Below are 25,070 nucleotides of genomic sequence, written 5' to 3'. Positions count from 1 at the left end.
CTAATGCTTTTTTTAATGTATAATCTGGAACATTCACTCATCCACATGATCTCATTCTTTCACAAGTCTAGATTCATGCTGTAGAATTGTATTAAATTCAATTCACAACCATTTATTAAGCACCTATTACTATAAGCAAAACATTTGCAAAGTTGAAATAAAATAGAATCTGAAAATAGATAAAACCCCTGTCCTCAAAAAGGCTGTAATCTAGTTGGAGAGATAAAAGTTGTATAAAGATAACTATACCTCAAATTCAAAAATAATTTTACAAATGAGGTTCATTCCCAGCACTATGGTAAATTTTAGTAGAATTCTAGAGATTATTTCCCACTGTAGAAATCAAAGAAGGATAAGATCAGACTTAAACCAAACTTAAACCAATGAGGATTATATTAGGCTGTACAATAATTCTGCCACTAAATGACATTACCATTTTTTTTTGCTGTTTAAGCAGCTGTATAGTGCTAAAATCACCACCACTAATAAAAGGAATAGGGGGAAAATTATCTTTTATGCAAATCTGCACACATTTCTTTAGTCACTACCAAATTACCAAAAGGTTCAGGTAAGTTGAGGGAAGGTATTTTTGCTGATGTATAATCTTTGATGAAAGCAGGTTTCCCAATGTCTGCACTGGTCTCTGAAGAATATAAGCAACCAGTATATAAATGAGGCTGCCTGGTCTAAAAGCAAAACTAGGATATTTCTGCCTTGCATCATTTTTTAATCTATATTGTCTATTAGGAAAGCAGGGCTGAATTTCCCAACATTTATTAAGCTAGCACCAGGCTACTATACTACAACTTGCTGACACAGCCTTTCAATTATGAGGCTAAAATAACTCCCTGTCAATTAAATATTCAGAAATATTGCATAAAATGGAAAGGCAAAAAAATACTTACTTGATCAAGGGAAACTTGAAGTTTGTGAGATTCCTGAAGTGATTCTTGAATAAGTGCACTGCTTGCTTTGGTCTGATTCAAAGATTCAATCAAATCTTTATTTTCCAATATATTGCCTTGAGATGTAGCAAGTGTCTATGTTAGAAGCCAAAGTGAAATATCATGAACATAGATTTCACATTTAAATGACAAAATAAATTTCAACTTGGGTTTTGTGAACCAAGTTCATTTTATTTTCTGTTAGCATCCTCTATATTCGATTTCATGAAGTGGTTTGTATATCGATCAAACACTAAAACCACTAATTTAGCCCTTGGATAACTTGATTTCATACCACCATCAAACTGTGTCATAGATTATTTTGTTTTTCCAATAATATTATAAGTTCTTTAATGTCAAGGACCAAATCTTAAATTCTTTTAATCTCTCATACCACCTAGTAAGTATGGGAGTGCTAAGTATCAACTAAAAAAACTAATCACTAATTTTAACTTGACTCTGAATTTACCAAAAAAATATATCAAAAGAAATTACTGAAAGAAAAAAAATCACCATTACTACTATCGTATCAAAAAAGAGCGAAAAGGAGTAGCTAGGTGGCACAGTAGATAGAGCACCAGCCCCAGATTCAGAAGGACCTGAGTTCAAATCCGGCCTCAGACACTGATACTTACTGGCTGTGTGACCTTGGGCAAGTCACTTAACCCCAATTGCCTCACCAAAAACAAACAAAAAAGAGAGGCAAAAACAAAACCACAAAAGGTAAAGCTACTTAAATTTTAAGTCAAGTATTTGAATTTTACCTCTAAAAGTGATTCCTCAAGTTTAGCTAGCTGTATTTTTTTATCTTCTTCCTGTTGTAATAGTTTAGTTTTTTGCTCTTCCAGATCTGGTTTCTCATGCTGAATAGTTAAAGCCAAAAGCTTTAAAAAAAAAAAGTTTATTAAAACAAGTGTTTTCCTTTATTATGACTAACATTTTATTTACCAAATATTAAAAATTATTTTTGAAAGTATGCTATTTTGCTTCTCACAATACATAAAGGAGTTACATAAAGGGAAATAATAAATAGTAGAATAGTTGAAATATATTTTTTAATTCTACAGAAGAACTATTAAAATATTAATTAGTTCATCCTCAATATAGTGTTAGTTCTTCAGATACTACCCTCAACATATTAAAATGAAGTAAAATAGCATCATAAAAGTGGTAGACATTGATTTTCTTAAATTGATAACAAATATTGAGATAATGACATGGAAAATAACTATAATGGGAGTGCTATAAAGATCTTCATTTAGCTTTTGATACACAAATACTAAACAGAAACACTCCTGTAGTGATTTTTGTATAGCTCTTTGGCATAGAAAAAAGTAATTTAATGAATCAATTTTGTAAAACTTGGGAGTTGTTTTCCTCTATTTTATACACACACACATACATACCCACGCACACGCGCAAACACACACATATATGATGTTGCTTATACAAAGATCACCAACAAAATATAAATGATTATTTTTGAAATATGTTCAGAGTCATACATGATAGAAGAAAACATTTAATTTAAAAAATGAAGTAAAACATAATGTCTTTTATACATGGGCCATCAGACAAAGTAAAATTTGGGGGAAAAAATGGAACAAAGGCATGTGTAAGTAAGGTAAGTTAAACAAGTAAACAAGATAAACCTTATTAACTGAAATGCCTCCCATCTTAAAAAAAAAGAAATATTAACAGAGGAGCATTTAATATGCAAAGTTTAGCCTGGGAAATTCATTAACATTCAAAAAATATTTAAATTAGAATCTTATGTTATTGTTAACTATAGTCATCTAGCAATTGACAGTATCCCTGTGACACTGACAATACAAAGGAGAGTGACTAAATAACACCGTCAACAAACATCAGAGTGAGGACTTAAACCCAGGACTTCTAAATCCAGGGTTCCTCTCACTCTAATGCATTCCCCAATGGACTGACCAAGAAACCTAATTAGTGACAAAACAGAATACTGTAATACAGTCAGTCTAAAGAGGAAAAATTAGGAAATCTTAGCTTCACTAAAATTGCCTTTCAAGGCTTATAGAGATGGAAACTGAAATGGAACTGAAAGTTTTCTTTTCATTTGCAAGTCTAATTTGAATTCAAAACTGCAGGCATAAATTGGCAAAATGTTGGAAAAATATTTTGAAAGCCTATAATCTAAATATATATATATATATATATACATATAAATATTTTGAAAGCCTATGATCTAAATATATATACACATATACATGTGTATGCATTTATATGTATATGTGTCTGTGTGTATATACATATATACATATATACATAGACAAGTCAAACAGCTAAAGTCACTCTTGCAGAGTTCCCTAAATATCCTAGAGTAGATGATTGCAGCATTCATACCTGTCCTCTTAATCCACTCCTTGTTGTTGTAAAGTTAACTTCTGTAACAATGGAAGCTGCATCAGGTGGGATAAAAGGATTTGGGTTTCTTGTCGAGAGAAATAGGCGGAATTCTTCATTGTAATCAATAATTTTGTCACCTATTTGTACAACATAACGCGGACCTATGTTTTTAAAAAGACAAAAGGTTACTCCTTGTTCTGTATTTTGCTAAAGCACATTAATATAATTACACAAGCATTAACAAGTTATTATACTTAAAACAGCACATAGCCTACTGGTAGAGAGGCATTTACAGGCACTGTCCAATACAAGAAAATTTGAGAATTAAACAAAAGTCTATTATCTTGCACTGGTGTATGTAATAAATATTTATGTTCAAAATACTCTTATTCACTGCAAGATTTTGAAATGACATTTGGCATTAAATGGTAACACATTTATATTGCACTTTAAAGGTTACAAAGTACTTTTTCTTATAAAAACCTTGAGGTTAATAATTAAAATCATTTTTAGCAAATGAGGAAATGGAGACTTTAAAAAGTTATGTGATTTGCAGTAGGTCAAGGATGAAGGGAGATGCCTGTCAGTTAAAATGTGAGCTTCTTGAGGGCAATTTGCCTTTCTTTGTATCCCCAGTCCTTAGCACACTGCATCACCCACAGTAAACCTTAATAGATGCTTACTGACTGAGATGCTGGGAGTGAGTACTGTGGGAAGCTTGAAGAGAGAAGATAAGGTTTGAATTATGTATTGTGAAGAGTTAGATTGCAGAAGGATTGTCTTGCTGCTGCAATATCCCAGTTGAGGTTAAATAACATCTATTTGTAGTGGACCTACTAGGAATGGTTTCACAAATTCTTCAAGTAGGATGGGAAGAGGAAGATTATGGGAATGGCAAAAGGTAGGGTTGATTAAGGTATGAGTGGCAGGAGGTCAATGGTAAAGGAGATTCAAGAATAGAAAATATGATGGTGAAGAAGAACTGGTTCACCAATGGGTCAAGACTGAGATATGATGAGATCATAGTCAGAGAAGACATGATAAATTGGGAAAATCTAGTGTAGAGGGATTACAGCTCAGTGTGAGGAAGAAGAGTAGGGGTTAAGATGAGAAAGGAATTTTGCAGATCTTGGATGTAAAAATATAATACTTGCAGTTGATGGCAAAATCAAGGATATAACCATCCCTGTGTGTGCCAGTGATGGAATGGAGAAGTAAGTCACAGAAGTGAGTATAATGAGAAACTGGGAAGTTATGGTATGTTATGTAACATCAATATGTATATTGAAGTTCATGAGTATCAGAACAGAAATAGAAGGGAGATGGAGAGTGTTAGCTATGACATGAACTCATTGAGAAACACAGGAGAATGTCCTGGAGTATAATGGTCACCAGGCTCTGGACTGGATGATGAACTGGAATTGCTTTAATATCAAAGGAAGAGAGGGTGCTGAGTGATGGGGCTGTAAGGAGAGTCTAGAAGTAGCAATGAGGAACAAGAAGTATTCTAACAGGAATACCAGAACCAGTAAGTCAGGGAGCTATACAAAGGAATACATAAATACAGGAAAGTGAGTCAGAAAATGCAGTGAGTCCTAGAAGATGGAAGGAGAAAGAAAGGAAATAGTTTAAAATAAAATGATATTTGTTAATTATGGGGCAAGAATTCCAGAAAGCACAATTAAAGGGATGGGCACATTAGAGTGGGGCAATGGTAGGGCTGGGTTGAGGTGTATGAGAATAAGGAAAAAGACATTTGGAATAAGGGAGGAGAACCTTTCTTCTTGGATAGTAAGGAGTTTTAAATCACTGGGATGGGCAGAATATGTATAATGAGAGTATGTAAAAACTGTTGAAGAATGAGTTCTAGGAAGGAATTATTGGATAAGGGAGAGGTCCACTTATGAAGAGGTAATCAGAAGTTTCAAGGTTAGCCCTCAAGATTAGCCACCGATATCCTTTCTAGTGGCAGGTCATCAAAATATTACATTCCAAAAAGAGAAATAATTTAAAAATTAAATTTAAAATGGATTTTACCTCAATTTTCTAATTAAATTTTTTATTTTAATTTTTGGCAACTTTTATTTGTAATTTTTCTATCATGCATATGAATTTTTTTCTAGATGGTGTCTTTAACAGGTTACTAGATCAGAAACTGAATGGAAACCAATCATATCCACACTGTCATTCTGAAACATTTTTTCATGAGACATGGCATTAGCTACATCTAATTATTGAGATGTTAAAGACAAAGAAAAATTTGAACTAATGCTTTCCTTACAGAAAGACTTGGTCTCCTATAAATAATAGATCAAAGAATCAAAATATTGTTGTTTCACTTTGAAAATATGAAATAAAAGTTTACTATATCCCCTGAAACAAATGGGGATTAAAAGGAAGAAAACAGAATCTATGAATATACATAGATTCTATAGCTCAAACAAAAGACTTTTCTCCTCGTTCAGAAATACTAACTTCTCAAGTGCTGATATAGAAATGTTATATAATATCAACATGAAAACCTTTCCTTACAATTTATAATAAAATCTATATTTGAGGATTTAGTTTTTCTTTCAAAAAATTAAATAAAAGTGGAACAGGAAGGCATCCTTCTGCTATTCCATATACTTCTTTACATTAAAAAGAGAACTTATTCCATTAGTGCTTAGGTTATATAACAAGAAGCAAAAGAAAAATATAGGGTTGAGTTAAATATTTCTGAAATTCCTAAAGGAGCAATTCTCAGGCAAGTATCAAAGAATCTACCTTGTGCAAACAAGATCTTTTCTCAACAGTGGATATAGAACAGGTTCTACTCCATCCATCTCCTGTATAATAAGTGTTTTTCCAAAATCTTACTGCCAGCTCAAGAGCAGTAATTAAAGTTGCTGTCCCTGGGTAAGTAAAAGATAAGAATTGTATTTCATTATTTCATTAAATTATTCAATAGGTTGTAACATTCTTATTTGTAGTACATTTATAGAATTACATAAAATATTTCTATATATTAGGCTCAAGTGACGATAAAATAATTGTAATCTGAAAAATTAGGAAATAAATTGCCATCAAAAATTAATTTATGTAAACAAACGATATTAAAGGAACTCAGTATGAAATTTAAGGTAAGCAGTCAAATAATTTATTTCAACTAGCTACAATGCTGGGATTCAACATTATAATTAAAATAGTAAATCATTATCTTTTTCAGATTTTAAAAATGTTTACTCAAAATAGATTGCTTATTTTCAAAAAAAACAATCAAATACTTGGGGGTAAAGGAAAGAAAAATTCCAATGATCTTTTCGTTGTAGCAATATGTTCAACTCCTCTAAAAAGAATAACACACATTTTCTCTCTCACTATAATATGGGAAATGAAAATCCCTAAACCCAGTTATTTGTTTAGGCTTTACTCCCACTCTGAAATGGGAACCAATATGAAGGGAGACTTTTGATGCTGAGCTCTAATTCCAGTAACCTCTGGGACCATTCTTCTACATCTCTTGGCAGTTTATGGGTACTAAAGGAGCATTTAGGCTGTCTATTCTCCCTTGTTCTCACTACATGACCAGTGCTGCCTCCTCTTCCTGTCAGTCAAGCTATCTATTACTATCTTTTATATCATTTCTCTCATGCAATTTTCCATTAATAAATTGTTAAGATTCATCATGTATATCATAGGCTTCTCAAAATTCTATTCTTTAGAGAATATGGTATTCCATGGCTCAGATCCATATGTCATTACCAATAGAATGCTATGGCTAAAAAGATGAACTCTATTGGGGGACAGAGGGATCATTAACGGTAGACATGAATAAAAGTTAACAGAAGGAATGGATGGTTATGATCTACACCATCAGAAGGATCAAAGAAAGATGAAATTACATTCAATAAAATGGGTTGTGGTAAGTATATGTTGCTGTTTGTCCTCATTCTTGAAGAGGACCAATGACATCAGAGTGCTATCAGGACTTACAATGTATTGGATTTAAGTGAGGGAGGGTTGTGCCTAGATCACCAACCTTACTCTCTCCTCCTGAGACATCTGGGTCCAGAAGCAAGATCAGGATGAACTGGAGATGGCCCCAGATGTTTAAGGCAAGTGGGGATTAAGTAACTTGCCCAGGGTAACACAGCTAGTAAATATCTGAGGTGAGATTTGAACTCAGGTCCTCTTGACTCCAGGGCCAATGCTCTATCCACTGCATCACCTAGCTGGCATTAAGTATGGGGAGTGTGTGTGTGTGTGTGTGTGTGTGTGTGTGTGTGTGTGTGTGTGTGTGTGTGTGTACACAGAAAGGTATTGTAGCATAATATTAGTTTTGTTCCATTATAATTCCTTCTGGTGCTTTGTTCTATTTGAATTCAATTTTAGTTCCCAGCATGCTGTAGTAATTTTTACTACAAGGTACAAGTAACAGAACAGTTTTGTAGCAATAACATTTTGTCATGTTGAGGGCCTCCTTGTTTTCTTCCTATTTTTACTGATATTATAATAAAAGTGTATTTAATTAGTTATTTATGAATAAAGCCTATGATTCTATGAAACAAAAATATTTGATCAGTGACAATAAAAAAAATTGACAGATGCAATAAATGCTATATCTGGAATCGGGAAGACCTGAGTTCAAATGCTATCTGTGACACTTATTGTGTGACCATGGACAAATTACTGTGCTAGTCTCTTGAGACTCACATAATTCTCTAAGATTTATCTACTTTTATAAACTGGGATTGATATGCAACAGTAAGAAGAGTTTCCAAACCCTTGATGTCATAGAAGCTTGATATATAGATGCATTTGGTCAGCATTTAGACTGGATAACAGAATGTTCTATGAGGAAATGACTAATGTTTGCCATGTTGCTACAATGAAGTAACATGAAGTATTAAGAGGCTGTGTAATAAGATGGAATAATAATCAAGAAATCTGAGTTTGTTATCGTATCAACTCTGCCACTAAATGACTGTGTGAGCTACTCAAGTTCCTTAATCACACTATGCTTTACTTTTCTTACTTGAAAATTTCAAAATTTGACAATGGGAAGGGGACAGAGAGGAAGGAAAGGAGAAAATAAGCATTTACATAGCACCTGCTATGTGGCAGTGCCTGGCACTGTACTTAAGCAACTTTACAAATATTATGCCATTTAAGACTGACAATGCTGTGAGGTGGGTGCTATTATTATCTCCATTTTTCAGCTGAGAAATCTGACTCAGACAGAGGTTAAGTGACTTATCCTATGTCAAACAAATAAGTATCTGAGTCTAGATTTGAATTTGGGTCTTCCTGACTCAGGGCCTACTTGCCTCTAAAGGAATCAATTGTAATAAGTAATAGAGAATACTTACCTGTTGGTTAATAATTTCTAAACGTGACTCTTTTAAATGTACTTTTAACCATTCTGTCGCTTGGGAAGAAGGATCTATTAGAAATGGGCAAACCCGACTCTGGTTAAGAAAACAAAAACAACGAAAAAAATATAAATACATATTTTGTCAAAATTTAAAAAGAAACAGCTTGAAAATTATAAATAGAAAATTCAGATGTCTCTCAAGTTTCAGAGGTCCCCAAAATGTTGAGCTATGGAAAAGCAATAAGCCAAAGGGGAAAAAGAAAGGCACATAGAAGAAAACACATATTTAACAACTTCCCAAAGAAAGGACAAAAGCTTGGAAAGCAACAATCCTGACCACTGCATGGTAAAATGCATTAATTAATGAACAATTCGCAATCTTCAAATGAAAATTGTTAGTGAATAAAGGAACTATGCAAAAACAGAGCCCAAAATCTACAAAACTGGCCTCGATGCTCATCCTAAAACAAATGAAACAGAACTCTACTATTATTCTATTCTAATGGGCCTATTTGAAATATATTTGAAATTCATGAAAAATTCGTCTCTAATTTCACATTAAAGAACTTCTGGTTTAAGATGTCAGATATACAGTCACAGAAACACACAAAGAAAAATAAATTAAACGTTAAAAATTTGCCAAAAATAGTGATGGCTACCTGAAATCGGGCTCCTTCATATGGCTAACAATAATTCACTCAAACTTCAATCCTAAGCTTAACCTGTTATTACTCCAACACAAATGTTAGTTCTTTTCATACAAGCATATTAACTTTGTATAAACTCCATGATACTAACAGTATATTTTTAACTAGTTTCATACTAGTATCAAATAGCATGTAATCACATCTACCATATCTTTGGTTAAACACAAAAGCAACTAGAGTTTTAAAAAAAATCATTCTTACCCATGATTTCAAAGCAATGATCTGATGCAGTAAAAAAAAATAGGTAAAGATTTATTTATATAACAAAGAAAACATTTTCAATATTTCATAAAGTACTTGTAAGTTTATGCTTTAAAATGTCTATTTGATTTAAAAGACATTATTGACCTTCTATCCTTCTGACCTCTTTTCTTCCCACTTCATCAACACCATTCTTATGTACCATTCCTTCAAAGTTATGTTCTGCTTTTATAATATCTGCATTTTTAAAGTAATAATATATTTTTTTTAATCTTGTTAGCTATTTCTTCTCATCATGATTTCCCTTCTGTTACTTAGGTTTATATAACATAGTTGGCCTATTTTTTTTTTTTTTAGTGAGGCAATTGGGGTTAAGTGACTTGCCCAAGGTCAACACAGCTAGTAAGTGTTAAGTGTCTGAGGCTGGATTTGAACTCAGGTACTCCTGGACTCCAGGGCCAGTGCTCTATCCACTGCGCCACCCTAGCTGCCCCAAGTTGGCCTATTATTAAAGACCTAATTTATAGTATGTACTTTGGTGATAGTAACAACCACATTTATGGTATTTGTTATTAGACTATTAAATTATCATAGCTTGCATAGTACACAGTATAAAACCATTCTAGGCCAGGACTTAGGACTAGATTATAGGCATTCAAACTAAATTTATTTCCATGAATTCTCTTATTTCACTTGCAAAATTGTTTCAATAAAATAAGCTGGTCATGTTAACAAATTCCCCAAAATGGTTAAACTCAACAACTGTAAACAAATATTGTGAAGTCATTTACATAATAAATACCAAACAACTATTAGCTCTATTAGATCAATATAATTAAAATATAAAATAAATCTTTAAAAAGCTACCTATGGGGGCAGCTAGGTGGCGTAGTGGATAGAGCACCGCCCGGGGGAGTCAGGAGTACCTGAGTTTCAAGTCCAGCTCAGGACACTTAACACTTACTAGCTGTGTGACCCTGGGCAAGTCACTTAACCCCAATTGCCTCACTTAAAAAAAAAAAAAAGCTACCTATGTCATCTATGTCTTCATCAAGAAAAGTGATTCAAATTACAAGGATATCTTCCCAGCAATTAAAAAATAAAAGCAAATTATTATTTTTCTTAGCAAATAAATAACATTTTCTACAGGTTAATCTCATATACTTTGTTATTGGGTAACAAAAGGAAGTACATAAAAATGCTTCTTAAAACTACAAGTAAATATTCTTCTAGGATTGCTAAAACAGAAAAATGGACTCATCATACTTTAAGGATAGTACAGAAACAAATAACAGATATCAAAAAGCATACAATTTTCTAGTGTGGAATAATTTTATCTTTCTATAGTCTGAATGATGATGAAGAGAAATGCTTATTGAATACAAACCAAAGAGGAATCAAATCAGAATATAGCAAAACTGTTTACTTGTCAATAAGGAAGTTATATTCTGTAAGTCATTTGTAATAAGTAAAAGTATAGCCAATTGAACTAATAAGTGATAAGCATGCAAAACAAGAACCTATGGGGAGGCTGGTCTTTAAAGCTTCCAAGATTTATACATTACCAACTAGGAAAGCATTTAAGTGTGAAGAAAATTAATTATTAATAATGAGTTCCTTGGGGGACCCAGATTTAACCCCACACACACTCTTGAAAGTCCCATTCTTGAGGAACTTTAGCTGGTTTGGGGACCAGCCAAGGGTACAACAGAGATGGAGATTGATTCTTTTGTTTAGCTCATTGAAGAACTGATGTGATTAAACCACACCTGGACTTTGCCCTTTGCCCTTCTGCAAGCGTTTTTTGGTTTGTTTTTGTTTTTGTTTTATTTTGATTTTTGTTTTTTGGTTTTGTTTTTTTTCCCCTTCTGCAAGTCCTGTATATTTCCCCCAGGTAGAGCTCATGTCATGTCAACCAACAGAATTCAATGATGCTAACCAATTAGCTTTAAACTTTGTATAATGACTCTATCAAAAGGGGATAAAATGCCTCGATCACATGAGGGTGCCCATCTTAGCGATCTTGGCTTCCTGGACCTGCTTCCTTGGCTCAGAATGCTGTGACTTGGTGTGTGCTCTCCTCTTAGGACAGTGTAGGTATGGTGGGGCTTCTGAACTCCCCTTGACACCCTGTGCTGTCCCTCTGAGAGACAAACTGGGTCTAGGGCTTTTCTCACGTGGTCAATTTTTTCCTAATATACAATATTAATTAATAACAAATGTTTACTGCCAAAATGGGTACAATAAGCAGCAGCAATAATTTTAGAAAGCACAGTTTAGCAACAAATAATTTTAAAAATACAAAGTCATTAGAAGCTATTGACAACTTTTAAAAATCTCTCTTCTTTCTCTTATTCTCTCATGTAGTTTTAAACACAGGGGACAATGGAGGCCAGAAAAGAGAATACAAAAAAGAAGATAGCAAAGATCAACGTTGGGGAATGGAAAAGTACATTCAGAAGAAGAAAGTTCCATGAAATTGTTTCAGAGGATAAACTGTCATGAATCTAGTACACGGATCCCAGACAAAAGAGAGCAATCAATGATAAAAATTTTAAGATTGGTTAATCTTCATGTTGCACATGGTGTTTAAAAATACCATATGATTTTTAGTATTTTTCAACAAGGTAACTAATTTTTTTTTTTTTTGCCAATAATGACTTTTAGAAAATACAGATACTAGGGGCAGCTAGGTGGCACAGTGGATAAAGCACCGGTCCTGGAGTCAGGAGTACCTGAGTTCAAATCCAGCCTCAGACACTTAACACTTACTAGCTATATGACCCTGGGCAAGTCACTTAACCCCAACTGCCAAAATAAAAAAAAAAAAGAAAATGCAGATACTGTGTGAAAAATCATCATGATAAATATCAGTTCCCAGGATTTTTACTGTCCTTTTAAGCCAAGATCCCAAGATTTGACTCCTCTCATCTGCCTGTATAGGAAAGGAAAATGACTACATAAAAAATGGAACTGCAATTAGGAATTTAAAAAAAAACCAGACAATATCTGATATTAACACAGGATATGATAGAAGAAATATGAGATCTATTGTGCCACAGAATACTTTAGCTTTCAATTTATTAGGAAATTGAACTTTTAATCTTTTATTATCAAGATGACATGATCATTTATATTTATAAATATCAATATAAAGAGAATGAACAAACATAAAATGGCACAAAATTTTTAGTTCTATTCATTTAATAAAATAGTATCATAAAAATAATGGTTAGAAAAAAGTTGGTTTTAGAGGTGACTTTATACACTGAGATATTAACCATGAAAACACAAACTCTAAAGCAAGTTGTGAGATTGGCTACAGAAGGGGAAAAAGATTTATAATAACAGGGTACTAAGAAGATACTTTTAAAGAAAAATAAAATGAATTAATTACCTGTAAGATAACAAGAGCATTTTCTATTGAAAGGTCATCTGAAGGTAGGCCTTCACTTTTCCAAATTAACTGCTCACTCTCAGTACAAAGAAACCTTCTCAAATCGAATTCTAGAAAGTTAAAAGTATCAATTATAATTAATGAAAATTACCCCATAAAACAGTTGAGAAGATAATAAAGCAACCTGAAATGCAGGAGTGCAAAATTTCTAATAATATAAATGCTTATTGAGTAAAAAGTTAGGCAAAAATATTAAAAATACGAAATAGATTTTTTGAATCAGCATTTTGAAGCCTAAAAGAGCAAAAAATGAATCATAAAAATTAAGATTGTAACTCCATATCTACAAAGTATTTCTGTTCTCAAAGTGCTCTCAGCATAGTTATCAACTATTTCCTGAATACAAATCTAATCTTTAACATAGAAGGTGGGAGGCTTACATTTGCCAGTGCTTCCAAATGTCACATTAAAATATGCAAAATTTGAATTGTTTAGAGTATTTAATAATATAGAAATTGACATAATGCTTTAAGGTTTGTAGAGTGCTTTATATATGCAATTTCATTTGATCCCCACAATTATCCTTTGTCACAGACACCACAGGGAAATCAAAAAACTAATCAACTAGCATTTATTAAGTACCTACTATCAGAAAGATACTATGCAAGTCACTGAACATATAAAGACAAAAGTTAAAAAGTCCTTACCCTCAAAGAGCTTACATTCTATTAGAGCTGGCAGCATGTACATTAGTAATTATATGTGAATTAAATAAGGTAATTTCAGATAGGATACATTAACAGCTACTGAGGATGGGGTGGGTGGGAGATCCTCTTGGAATCACATCACCTAAGCTTTACATGAAGAAAAACAAGGATGCTAGTGTCACTGAACTGCAGAATATATTGTGGTATATGGACAACAGGTTATGAAGGACTGTGAATGCCAAAGTGAGGATTTTATATTTTATTCTGGAAGTGATATGAAGATACTGGCGTTCATTGAATAGTGGAATTGTGGTCAGATCTGTGCTTTAAGAAGTCCATTCCAGGGGCAGCTAGGTGGTACAGTGGATAAAGCACCAGCCCTGGAGTCAGGAGTACCTGAGTTCAAATCCGGCCTCAGTTGCTTGACATGTACTAGCTGTGTGACCCTGGGCAAGTCACTTAACCCCAATTGCCTCACCAAAAATTAATTAATTAATTAATTAAAATTAAAAAAAAAAAAAACAAGAAGAAGACCATTCCAACAAATGAGTGAATGAAGGACTAGAGTGGGGACAGAACTATAGCAAGAAGACCAAGCATACACGAGTGAGGTGGTAAGGGTTGTTTTTGTTTTGTTTTGTTTTACCATGATAGTGGTAATGTCAGCAGAGAGAAGGGAATATATGTGAAAAATGTTACAAAGGTGAAATTGACAGGTTGTGTCAACAGGTTGTATATGGGAGGGTGAAAGAATAAGGAGTCAAGAATGGCACTTGGGTTCTGAGCCTAGGAGACTAGGAGGATGGTAGTAATCCTCAATACTAATTTGTAGTTGTGTCATTTTTGGTCACGTCCAAGTCTTTGTGACCCGATTTGGGGTTTTCTTGGCAAAGATACTGAAGTGATTTGCCATTTCCTTTTCCAGGTCATTTTACAGATGAGAAAACTAAGGCAAAGAGGGTTAAGTGACTTGTCCAGGGTCACACAACTAGTAAATGTGTACTAATAGGAAAGTTAGAGAGAAGAAAGGGCTTAGGGGGAAAAATAGTATTTCAGTTTTGGACACGTTGAGTTTAAGATGCTATGGGACATTTGTTCAAAATGCCCAATAGGCAGTTGAAGATGCAAGACTGAAAGTTGGCAGAAGGGTTGGGGTAGACAAATCTGAGAATCATAATCATACACATGATTACTGATTCCACAGGAGCCAATCAAATCACCAAGTCAAATAATATAAACAGAAAACAGAATAAGGCCCAGTAGAGAACTCTGTGTGACAAGCATGGTTAATGGGTAAGATCTGATGAAGATCTAGCCAAGGAGACTGAGAAAGAATGGTTAAATGCATAAGAGGAGAACCTGGGGAGTTGAGTCATGAAAACCTAGAAAGAAGAAACTATCAAGAAGAAGGTGATCAACAGTGTCAAAGGCTATAGAAAAGTCTAGAAGGGAGAGGATTAAGGAAATGCAATTAGATTTGGCAATAAGGAGATCATTGGTAACTTTGGAGATGACAATATTGTTTTTATGATGAGGTCAACGGTCAGATCACAAAGAGTTAAGAGTGAGAAGAAAGGAAGTAGAGGCACCTCTTGTAGATGACTTTTCAAGGAGTTTAGCTACAAAGGGAGGAGAGATATGGATGAAAGCTGGAGGGAACAGATAGATCAACTGAGGGTTTCTGTTTTGTTTTGTTTTTTTAGGAAGAGGAAACCTAAGAATAATCATAGGCAGTAGGGAAGAAACCAATAGACAGGGAAAGATTAAAAATAAGTGAGAGAATGAGGTTGCTTGAGAGGAAAAATTGCTTTAGAAGGCAGGATGGAATGGTACACAGAGAGTGATTTACTTTGGCAATGAGAAGTACCACATCTTCATGTTATACAGGGATGAAGGAAAAAGTGGCAGAAGGCATCTGAGTGATGTGAGACGAGGAGGAGGGAGAAGAGGGAGCTCTTGATGAATGGCCTCAATTTTCTTTTTTTTTCTCATAAATCTTTTAATGACATCACCCTACAAAACATTTGCATAACAGGTCCCCTAGTGAAGGCCCCACCTCACTCATGGAGCTTCAGACACAGAAAGAGCCATGGCTACAAGTCTAATGACTCCAAAAGAATAACCTGAGCAGGGTCCAAAGATTACAAAACTTGAGAAAACACTCTTAAGAAAACTGACAACAGCAATGGTAGCAACAAACAACTGAAGTTCCAAAAGGTTGGGTGAAGGAAGAGCTGGAGGGCATCACAGAGTGCCAGCCCAGCAGGGTCAATGCTGTTTGCTCATCCTGCAGATTAGGAAATACTGGGAGCATTGCTGTGAAGGCAGCCCTGTGAGTAGAGTCCAGCCTCTGGGATGGACAGGGATGGACAGGCAGGTTTTTTCTTGCATCCATTAGTTATCCTATTTGTTCTCATTCAGTATAGGAAAGCAGGGCATGGGGAGGCAGAACAAAACAGAAAGAATGGCCTCAATTTTCAAGTAAAATGTAAAACAAGGAGACTGGTATCTCAGAGCCACTCACTCTGTGCCTTTCTCCCCATGAGAAGTCCAAGGACTTCTTTCATGGTTTCCCTTCCCTTCCCCTTCCTCTAAATAAACTATTATCTTATTCCAAAAAAAATTAAAATGTAAAACAAGGTTCTTTGCTGAAGATGGGGGTGGGGGAGCCCGAGGGGAAAGGATGGGCAGTTTGAGGAAGGATACAAAGGTTTATAAAAGATACTAAGAATGTTTTGCAGCAGTGAAGACCCATGTGATTATATAACAAATATGCAGCAGACCCAGGAAAACAGTTTTGTTTTAATCTGGTTTTGTTCAGCAGCATGTAAGTAGAAACAAAGGAGCAGATGGTAGGAATCATTTAAGGGTGAAGTTTGGCAGGGTACGTTTTTTGATAGATAAGGGATGAAGGGGTTTAGAAGAAGAGGACAATATAGAATTGAAGTTGGTTCTCCAAACGGGTCAAGATGCGGAAGGGGGGACAATATAGCTACTGCAGGGGTAATGGCCCTGGGAAAGAGCTAAGGGGTTGAGAGACTAGAAATCCCAGTGTGGATGAAGAACAAGGTTTGGGCTGTGGTAAGGCATAGGTAGAAGTGTAATAACAACAGACTGTAATCAGATAAGGATGTTTCAGAGTTTGGAATATGGAAGTGGTGTATTTGTAGGTAATAGCAAGATCAAAGGTATGATCATCTTTGTATTTGGCTGAAGTGAGGGTGGATGGGGTGGATCCTGTGAAATGACTAAATTAAGGAACTATGAGATTAGGCTGTGTAAGAAGTAGATATGGATTACGTGAATTTAGAAGGAGAAAAGGTTAATGAGAATTGGTAGTTAGACGCAGAACCAGGAAGAAGAAATGGGTAACAAGGAGTATTCCACATTTCTACCTCAATCAGTGAATTTTAAAGCCAAGGAAACTGTGTCATCAAGAGAGAGCCCAAAATATGGAAGGAGTGGAAGGGAAAAGATTTAACATGAAATCAAGTTTGTTGCCCATAGAACAGGTATTCTGAAGTGCACAGTGGAAGGGATGGGTAACTTTAAGGTGATACATAGGTCACGAGGTAGGGTTGGATTGGGTTAAGGGGAATGGTAATAAGGATTGTGCCTTGGGGAAGAGGGGATGGGGTTTGAATGATGACCATCAGGAGTCCAAAATCACTGGGATAGGAAAGGTATGACCAAACTGGAGTATATTAATCACTGAGGGATGAGTTTAGATAAATTTTCATGTCCATAGGGGTTTGGCCTAAGGATAAAGTAGTTTTACATAATTCAGAGAAAGTAATAAAGGTGCCTGGAATCAATCCATCAATCAATCAACATTTATTAAGCACCTTCTATGTGCCTAGGCACTGTGCTAAGAGGTAGGGATACAAAAAGAAGCAAAAAACAGTCTCTAACCTAAAGGAGCTTACAGTCTAATGGGGGAGACAACGTGCAAACAAATATATACAAGCAAAGCTACATACATACTGGACAAATAGGAAATAATTAACAGAAAGGGAAGGCAATAGAATTAAGAGGGGGTGAAGAAGACTTCCAGTATAAGAAGGGCTTTTAGCTGAGACTTAAAGAAAGCCAGGGAGGTCAGGAGGCAGAGGAGGGAGAGCATTAGCAGGAATGGAGGACAGCCTGAGAAAATGTCTGGAGCAGAGAAATGGAGTCTTGTCCAAGGAAAATCCAGGAGAACAGTGTCACCAGATCAAAGAGTATATGTTGGGGAGTGTGGCATAAGAATACTAGAAAGTATTGAGGACCAAAGGGCTCTGTATGCCAAAGGAAGGATTTGTACTTGCTCCTGGAGGCAAAGGGAGTCACTGGAGTTTACTGGGTAGAGGGATGACATGACCAAACTTGTGATTTAGGAAAATCACTTTAATGGTTGAATAGAGGATGGATTGGAGTGAGGAGAAATCTGAAGCAGGTAGACCCACCAGCAGGCTTTTGTAGTAATCAAATGGTATTTTTTTCCCACTCTACTCAAAAGCAGGAAACAAGTTCCCAATAGAATGGTGTCTTTCCTTCTATCCCGAGGAGGCTCAGGCAGGACACTTAGCATGGTACAGTAGAATGGAGCAGGGGAGGTGACAAGATCACTTACCTTTAAGAATAATACTTTTGGGGCAGCTAGGTGGCGCAGTGGATAGAGCACCAGCCCTGGAGTCAGGAGTACCTGAGTTCAAATCCGGCCTCAGACACTTCAACACTTACTAGATGTGTGACCCTGGGCAAAGTCACTTAACCCCCAATTGCCCTCACTTAAAAAAAAAAACAAAAAAGAATAATACTTTGGCCAGTTGTTTGGAGGATGTACTAAAGAACAGAGAGACTTGAGGTAAAGAAAACAACTCAAAGGAGACTGCAAAAGTCCAGCAAGGAGTAAGAAGGGCCTGAACCAATGTGGTGGCCACAGAAATACGAAAGAAGGGACATGAATGTGAGTTATCTTATGGAAGTAGAATGACAAGATTTAGGAACTTATTGGACACATGAGCTGAGCAAGAGTGATGAATTGAAGACAATTTCCATGATGCAAACCTGATACACATAAGGACAGTGGAATCTACAACAGAAATACAGAAGTTTAGAAGAATGAGTTTTGGAGGTAAGTTAATGAGTTCTGTTTTAGATGTTGCTAAGTTTGATGTGCCTACAGGACACCCAGGCTGAAAAGTCAAATAGGTAGTTGATGACATAACACTAATATTCAATAGAGATTAAGGCTGGACCTATAGAACTGGAAATCATCCCCATAGAGACAATTAGATCCATGGTTCATCAAGAGAAGAAGTGTAGAAAGAGATGAGAAAAGGACTCAGGATAGTGCCTTCTGATTCACTCACAACTGAAAACAGATAATAAACAGCAAAGGAAATTGAGAAGAATCAGAGGGGCAGCTAGGTGGTGCAGTGGATAGAGCACCGGCCCTGGATGCAGGAGGACCTCGAGTTCAAATGCGGCCTCAGACACTTAACACTTACTAACTGTGTTACCCTGGGCAAGTCACTTAACCACCAATTGCCTCACCAAAAAGAGAGAGAGAGAGAGAGAGAGAGAGACGAGAGAGAGAGAGGAGAGAGAGAGAGAGAGAGAGAGAGAGAGAAGAATCAGAGATAGGTAAAGATAATAATTAAATGATTTCAGTTTAACATTATAGGATTCCATGATAGTGACAATGCCATATAATGTCGATTCAGATAATAATGAAAAGGGAACAGAAATGCAATCATTTTTTTAAAAAAATTACAGATCCCAAAAGACCATATTTTTTTCACACGTGTAATTTTTTTCAACCTTAAAGATAACCAAAAGCTCACTTTCCAGACCACGCGCCTTTTGTCCATTCAACTAGACTTGCTTTTCATTTGATCCTCAGGAGCTGCAGAAAGATATGTATAAAAGCAGCAGCCGTTGAGCCCTTTTAGGAAGTGTAGCTAATTCTTTCTGTTATCTCTGCAACCTGAAAAAAAAAATACTTTATGGATAAAAACAAAACAAATTTAGGCTAATATTCATAAGCAAGAACAATTTTTAGTAATTTTTCATGAGTCACCATGGCCAAAGGAGTTAATCACCTACACTGTCCAGCCTCCTGTACTAATGGACTTGTAGTTCTGTTTGTGGTTCTATTATAAAAAGATAGTCATCTAATTTAATTAATATGTTCTATCTTGCTAAGAAGCATCTATATAAAATCAATTGAGTGTGATCAGCTGCCTGGAAAAAGCTAATGAATACAATTCAGAAATAGTTATATGTCTATATTTAGGTTTCATACACACGAGTTATGCATATGTCCTACTGCGTCTATTTTAGTTGAAGTACAAGTTATTATCAGAAAATAGGAAAACCAGCTAGACGGTACAGTGGATAAAGCACCCACCCTGGATTACAGAAGGACCTGAGTTCAAATCTGACCTCAGACACCTGACACTAGCTATGTGACCCTGGGCAAGTCACATAACCCTCATTGCCCACAAAAAAGTAAAAAGAAAAGAAAAAGAAAAAAGAAAACAGGAAACCAAGTACATATATATCTACAATTTATTGTAGATATGTTTGTTTAATAGAAATATCCTTAGGTTACTATGGTCATTTTTACATGGCATAGGGCCAGGGAATCCTTTAGCATTTCTAAGACTCCTTGATCTTGTTAATCCCTCCAAAGAAGTAAATCACAATCAACCCGTACCATTTCATTTAGAAAAACTAAGAGTCGTTTCTTACTCTAAACCCTCTACAAGGGATCCATGCAATGATATGGAGCTGTACCTCTTGTCAATAAGTACATATCAGTTCTGCATATGGTTGGCCAAGGCAGCTAGGTGATAAAATGGATAGAGCTCTGGGCCCTGGAGTCAGAAGATGTGAATTCCAATCAGCCTCAGACGCTTACTTAGTTCTATGATGCTAAGCAAATCACTTAGCCTCTATTTGCTTCACTTTCCACATTTGTAAAATGGGGTTAATAACAGGCACCTACCTCCCAGGGTTGTTGTGAGGATTTAAATGAGATAATAATTACAAAGCATTTAGCATAGTGCCTGGTGCATGGTAAGCATTATGTTGTATAAATGTTAGTTATTATTAGCCATATTGGCCATTAATTATCCCCTCACTCCTGTGACATTACCAGCCCACTTCCTCTGACAGTCAGGATCGCTTAATGGCCTAAAGATTGTGCTGTGTTCAGCAGACTTCCTTGTAATATGTGTCTAAGCCAACTGTTCTTCATATCTGTTTTCTTTAAGGCAAGTTCTACTTCCTCATGTAGTAGACTGGAGACTGTAACGTTAGTCTACAAAGCAGTGCTGCTCCTGTCATCAAGTGACAAAATATCTTGCCTGGAGAAGTCTTAATTTTTGTCACTTGTCTTCATATCTGTTTCATCATTAAAACTTCTTAGAATAATTTGATTTATCTGCATTCCACAAGCTTTCTATAACGTGGTCTTCCTCTAACCGCCTTTCATTATTATATGAGGTGACAAGTGTTCATACCTTCTCTCACATTCTCTTCTGCATGACTTTACAAATAAGTTTACATTCCAGACAACACTAGCCTGGGATGCCACAGCTCTGCTTGTCAAGATCACGTGTTGTCTGGCTCAGGTGCTTCCTACACTCTTGCCTCATCTTCTGTTGATTGTTTTTACACTGGCTAACCTTCAATCAATCGAAACAACAAAAATTTATAGTGCTACTATGTGCCAGCAGGCACTGGAATCAGGGCTGGAGCTACAAGACAAAGCAGAGCGATCTTTAACCCTCAAAGAAGTTTATCTTTTAACAGGAAACAACATGTACTATCTAGGTATATACAAGACACATACACAAAGCAAACACAAAGCACCTGTGGATAGGAGAGCGCCCGGCAGCTAGGCAGACCAGGAAAGGCCTTCTGTATAACCTGATTCTCAAGGAAATCAGGGAGAGGTGAAGAGGGAGAACAAAAAGGTGAGAAGAGATAGCATTTCAGGCATAAGAAACAGCAAATGGAGGGCACAGAGATAGAAGATGGAATGCCATGAAAGGAAAGGTAAGCAGGACAGAATGGCTAGATCACAGAATGTGAAGAGAGAAGTAAAACAACTGGAGAGATATGAGAGGGCCGGGTCTGAACATCTTTAAATGCCAAATGGGAGAGTGATATTATCTCTCTAGAAATAAGAGAGAGAAACAAGGGTTAATTAAATGTGCCTATGATAGGGTAAAGGGGAGTGACAAAATAATGTTGATATGTGTTCTTTTCTGCATTCCTCATAGCTTTTTAAATAGCTTAGGTGACAGCTGTTTTCACTTCACTACACACTATCTGTTTTTGTTTGGTGTTAATTTTTATCTTTGCTTCACCAAACAGATATTCTGTCTATCCAAAGTGCTAATTCACAGTCATCCATTGGCAATGAGTCATCTTCACTCTTTCCTGTTCCTTTCCCTTTTATCCAGGAAATTCTCAAACCTTTTTTATTGCAGCCCTATATACAGCCTCTCTCACATCTATCCCTTTCCCTCCAAGCTCGGGACAACTGCCTCAATTCAAGCCACTATCACCTGTGGCTTAAACTATTGTAGTAACTCTTAATTGGTCTCTCTGTCTCCAGTCTCTCACCTCCAGTCCATATGCCAAAATAACCTACCTTAAGCTCACATTTGAAGATTTTGCTTCCCTTCTCAAAACTTTCTGTGGCTCCCTATTTCCTCTAAGATGAAATATAAAGAATTCGGGTTGGAATTTAAACCACTACATAATCTAGCTGCAATTTAACCTTTCCAGTCTTATTTCACTTTTACTCACCTTCACCTAAGTTCCATTCCAGCAAAATTAACCCTACCTCCCTACCCATGCTGTTCTCTGAAGCCCACATTCCATTGTCCACTCCTTGGCATGTGCATGCTCTGTCCCCATTCTTAGTGTGTGTTCTCTGATGACCTCTGCCTTTAGCAATAGTCATCTATCCTCAAGATGAAAATAGGTTCTTCCTTGTCCATAAAGCTTTTCCCTTCTCCACTCTCCACCCCCCAAATTGTTAGTTCTCTCTAGCCCAGCAAGCCTGTACTACAATTATCTATGTATATATTCAATCCACACAGTACAGATAGTATAAGCTCTTTGAGGAAAAAGACAGTTATGTTTGTTTTGTATACCCGGGGCTAGCAGGCTACTTTAAATGGAGTAAGCACTGATAAACGTTTGATATAAATTGTGTCCTTTAACTGAATCTGAAAGGTCCAAATATTCATTTCCATAGCAGTTTCTAATGTTTTTGACATTGCTAATGCATTAATACCAGACTCCCCTTGCCTACATTTCCATAACAGAAAATGTTCCACTACTAAGAAGTTGGTAAAGGCCTAGAAAGCTTATGAACGAGCAAGCAGAAGGAAAATAGCAGAGGTATGGGCCAGAGCACGAGTTTCAGAGCTACTGTAGGGAAGGCGGATTCAGAAAAATGTCTAGGAGAAACTGTTTGGGGGGTGGTTTTTTTTTGCCTCTGCTATGTGTTGTTATATAAATAACTGAGTAGATTATATTCCCCCCCTCCTTTGAAAAATTATAATTCCCATCTTTAAAAAGAAACTTCATGAAATTTTATTTCAAACCAAACCTGTGTATTCCATCTCTTGTGTTCTCTATCAGTTGAATTAATCAGAACCTGAGCAGCTTTAATTGTTTCATGTGCTTTGCTTACTTCTGATTCAAGTTTAGCTGCTTCTGAAGTTCTGCTCTGAATCTGCAAAATGATTAGACTTTAATTAAAAACTAAACTGGTAATGGATTATTTCACTAATAAAAATGCAGAAGATAAGGAAATACATTAGTATACTGAGCCATATTTTAAGATATAATTTTTTAGATATTATTTCTTTAAGATAAGAGATGTAATTTAAATACTGCTGAAGAAAATGCATGACAATATCACCCTTAAAATCTGTAGAATTAAAAAAACTGCCTTTCCCTCAATATCTAGCTTTTCTTATATCTTTTCAGAGGTATAAAGAAAACTAGGGCATCAAAAACACAACTGGATTCAATTAACTTCAACTTGATTCTTAACTCAGGATTATAAGAAGAAACATACTATTTGTCTAGATACTATCAAGTGTCTATATTAATATCTCTGTTTGTGAAACTTATACAATTTTCCTCTGAAAATGAAAGAGAATTTATTTTTTCTGAAAGTCCTTCAAAATCAAAGTAACAAAGTGCTCATAGCACAAATGGGGAAATGTACTTTATTATATATCCATATTGATATATTCTTGATATATTGGATATATCACTATGTATTAACACATTAACATTATCAATATTATGATATTAATGTGTTAATATATAGTGATATATCAATATATGTATTGATCTATATTTAGTGCAAAGTGATGATAATATCTATATTCCTAAAAGAAGGTATTTCAAGATAATAAAAAATTAATTCATTTTTTGCTTCTTCTATCCAATGTTACATCACTGAAAATGTTTTTGAAAAAAATTATCTTCCATATAAGGAAATGTATAGCTTTTGTTTGACAGATTTCTTTGATAAATCTAATATAATTTTTCTTCCCTCCCTTAGGAAAAAAAAAGCAGCTTACAGCAAATCTTTCCTAGGCTCTCACAAAAGATATCTCTAACCTCTGAAAGGAATATTGGACTTATAAAACTGAATTTATTCTGTAACATATTGTTAGATTACTATCCTCTTACAGACCATGCCCTCCTAAATTTTAGAAATAAATATTTCTACAATTCTAATAGTTCCCAATGAATTTTTTCTCTTTGTTTTAATAGTAAGTCACAGCCCTTAGTAGACATATATGTTGAGCTTTAAGAGGAACAATCCTTATTCTTCCATTAGGAAAAAACCTTTCCCCAAACAGAAACTGTTTTTCCATGGTAGAATGGACAAAGTTAAATGAAAATTAATACCAAACAGGATCTTGACTTTTGGGGGAGGGGGGGTGCAATGAGAGTTAAGTGACTTGCCAAGGTTGCACAGCTAGTAAGTGTCAAGTTTCTGAGGCCGGATTTGAACTCAGGTCCTCCTGATTCCAGGGCTAATGCTTTATCCACTGTGCTACCTAGCTGCCCCCCTGGACATCTTTACAGATATAAGATATTAAGAATATTTTGAGGAGATAATGAAGCAGATGCAGCTATGGCAACAGTATGATTTTTCACTGGGAACAAAATTACTTAAACTCTAAACTAAATTTTCAAAGGAAAATGAATCCTCAAAGTTAAAATTATCATTTGTAACGATAGGAGTGACGCCACCTGCTGGAGAGTTACTGTAGGAAAGCTCCACAATGAGGATAAGGCCTCTGAGGGCAAACCATGAGGCTTTTCTTTGGCGTCAGGAAGTGA

General features: G+C 35.5%; 1 protein-coding gene across 1 annotated transcript in view; it reads right to left on the bottom strand.

The window, feature by feature from the left end:
- The window catches only part of DYNC2H1 (dynein cytoplasmic 2 heavy chain 1), a 380,708-nt gene that overhangs the window by 195,807 nt on the left and 159,831 nt on the right, over nt 1-25,070 (bottom strand). The window contains 11 exon segments of the mRNA XM_043996879.1: nt 906-1,040; nt 1,709-1,828; nt 3,321-3,486; nt 6,093-6,175; nt 6,177-6,211; nt 8,671-8,773; nt 9,588-9,608; nt 12,985-13,094; nt 19,520-19,643; nt 19,645-19,662; nt 23,311-23,436. Of these exon segments, the coding sequence (XP_043852814.1) occupies nt 906-1,040; nt 1,709-1,828; nt 3,321-3,486; nt 6,093-6,175; nt 6,177-6,211; nt 8,671-8,773; nt 9,588-9,608; nt 12,985-13,094; nt 19,520-19,643; nt 19,645-19,662; nt 23,311-23,436 (1,041 nt within the window).

Source organism: Dromiciops gliroides, chromosome 3 (genome assembly GCF_019393635.1).
Source record: "Dromiciops gliroides isolate mDroGli1 chromosome 3, mDroGli1.pri, whole genome shotgun sequence".
NCBI lineage: Eukaryota > Metazoa > Chordata > Mammalia > Microbiotheria > Microbiotheriidae > Dromiciops > Dromiciops gliroides.
Note: the sequence above shows the minus strand (reverse complement) of the source record. Positions and strands in the feature narration are given on the sequence as shown.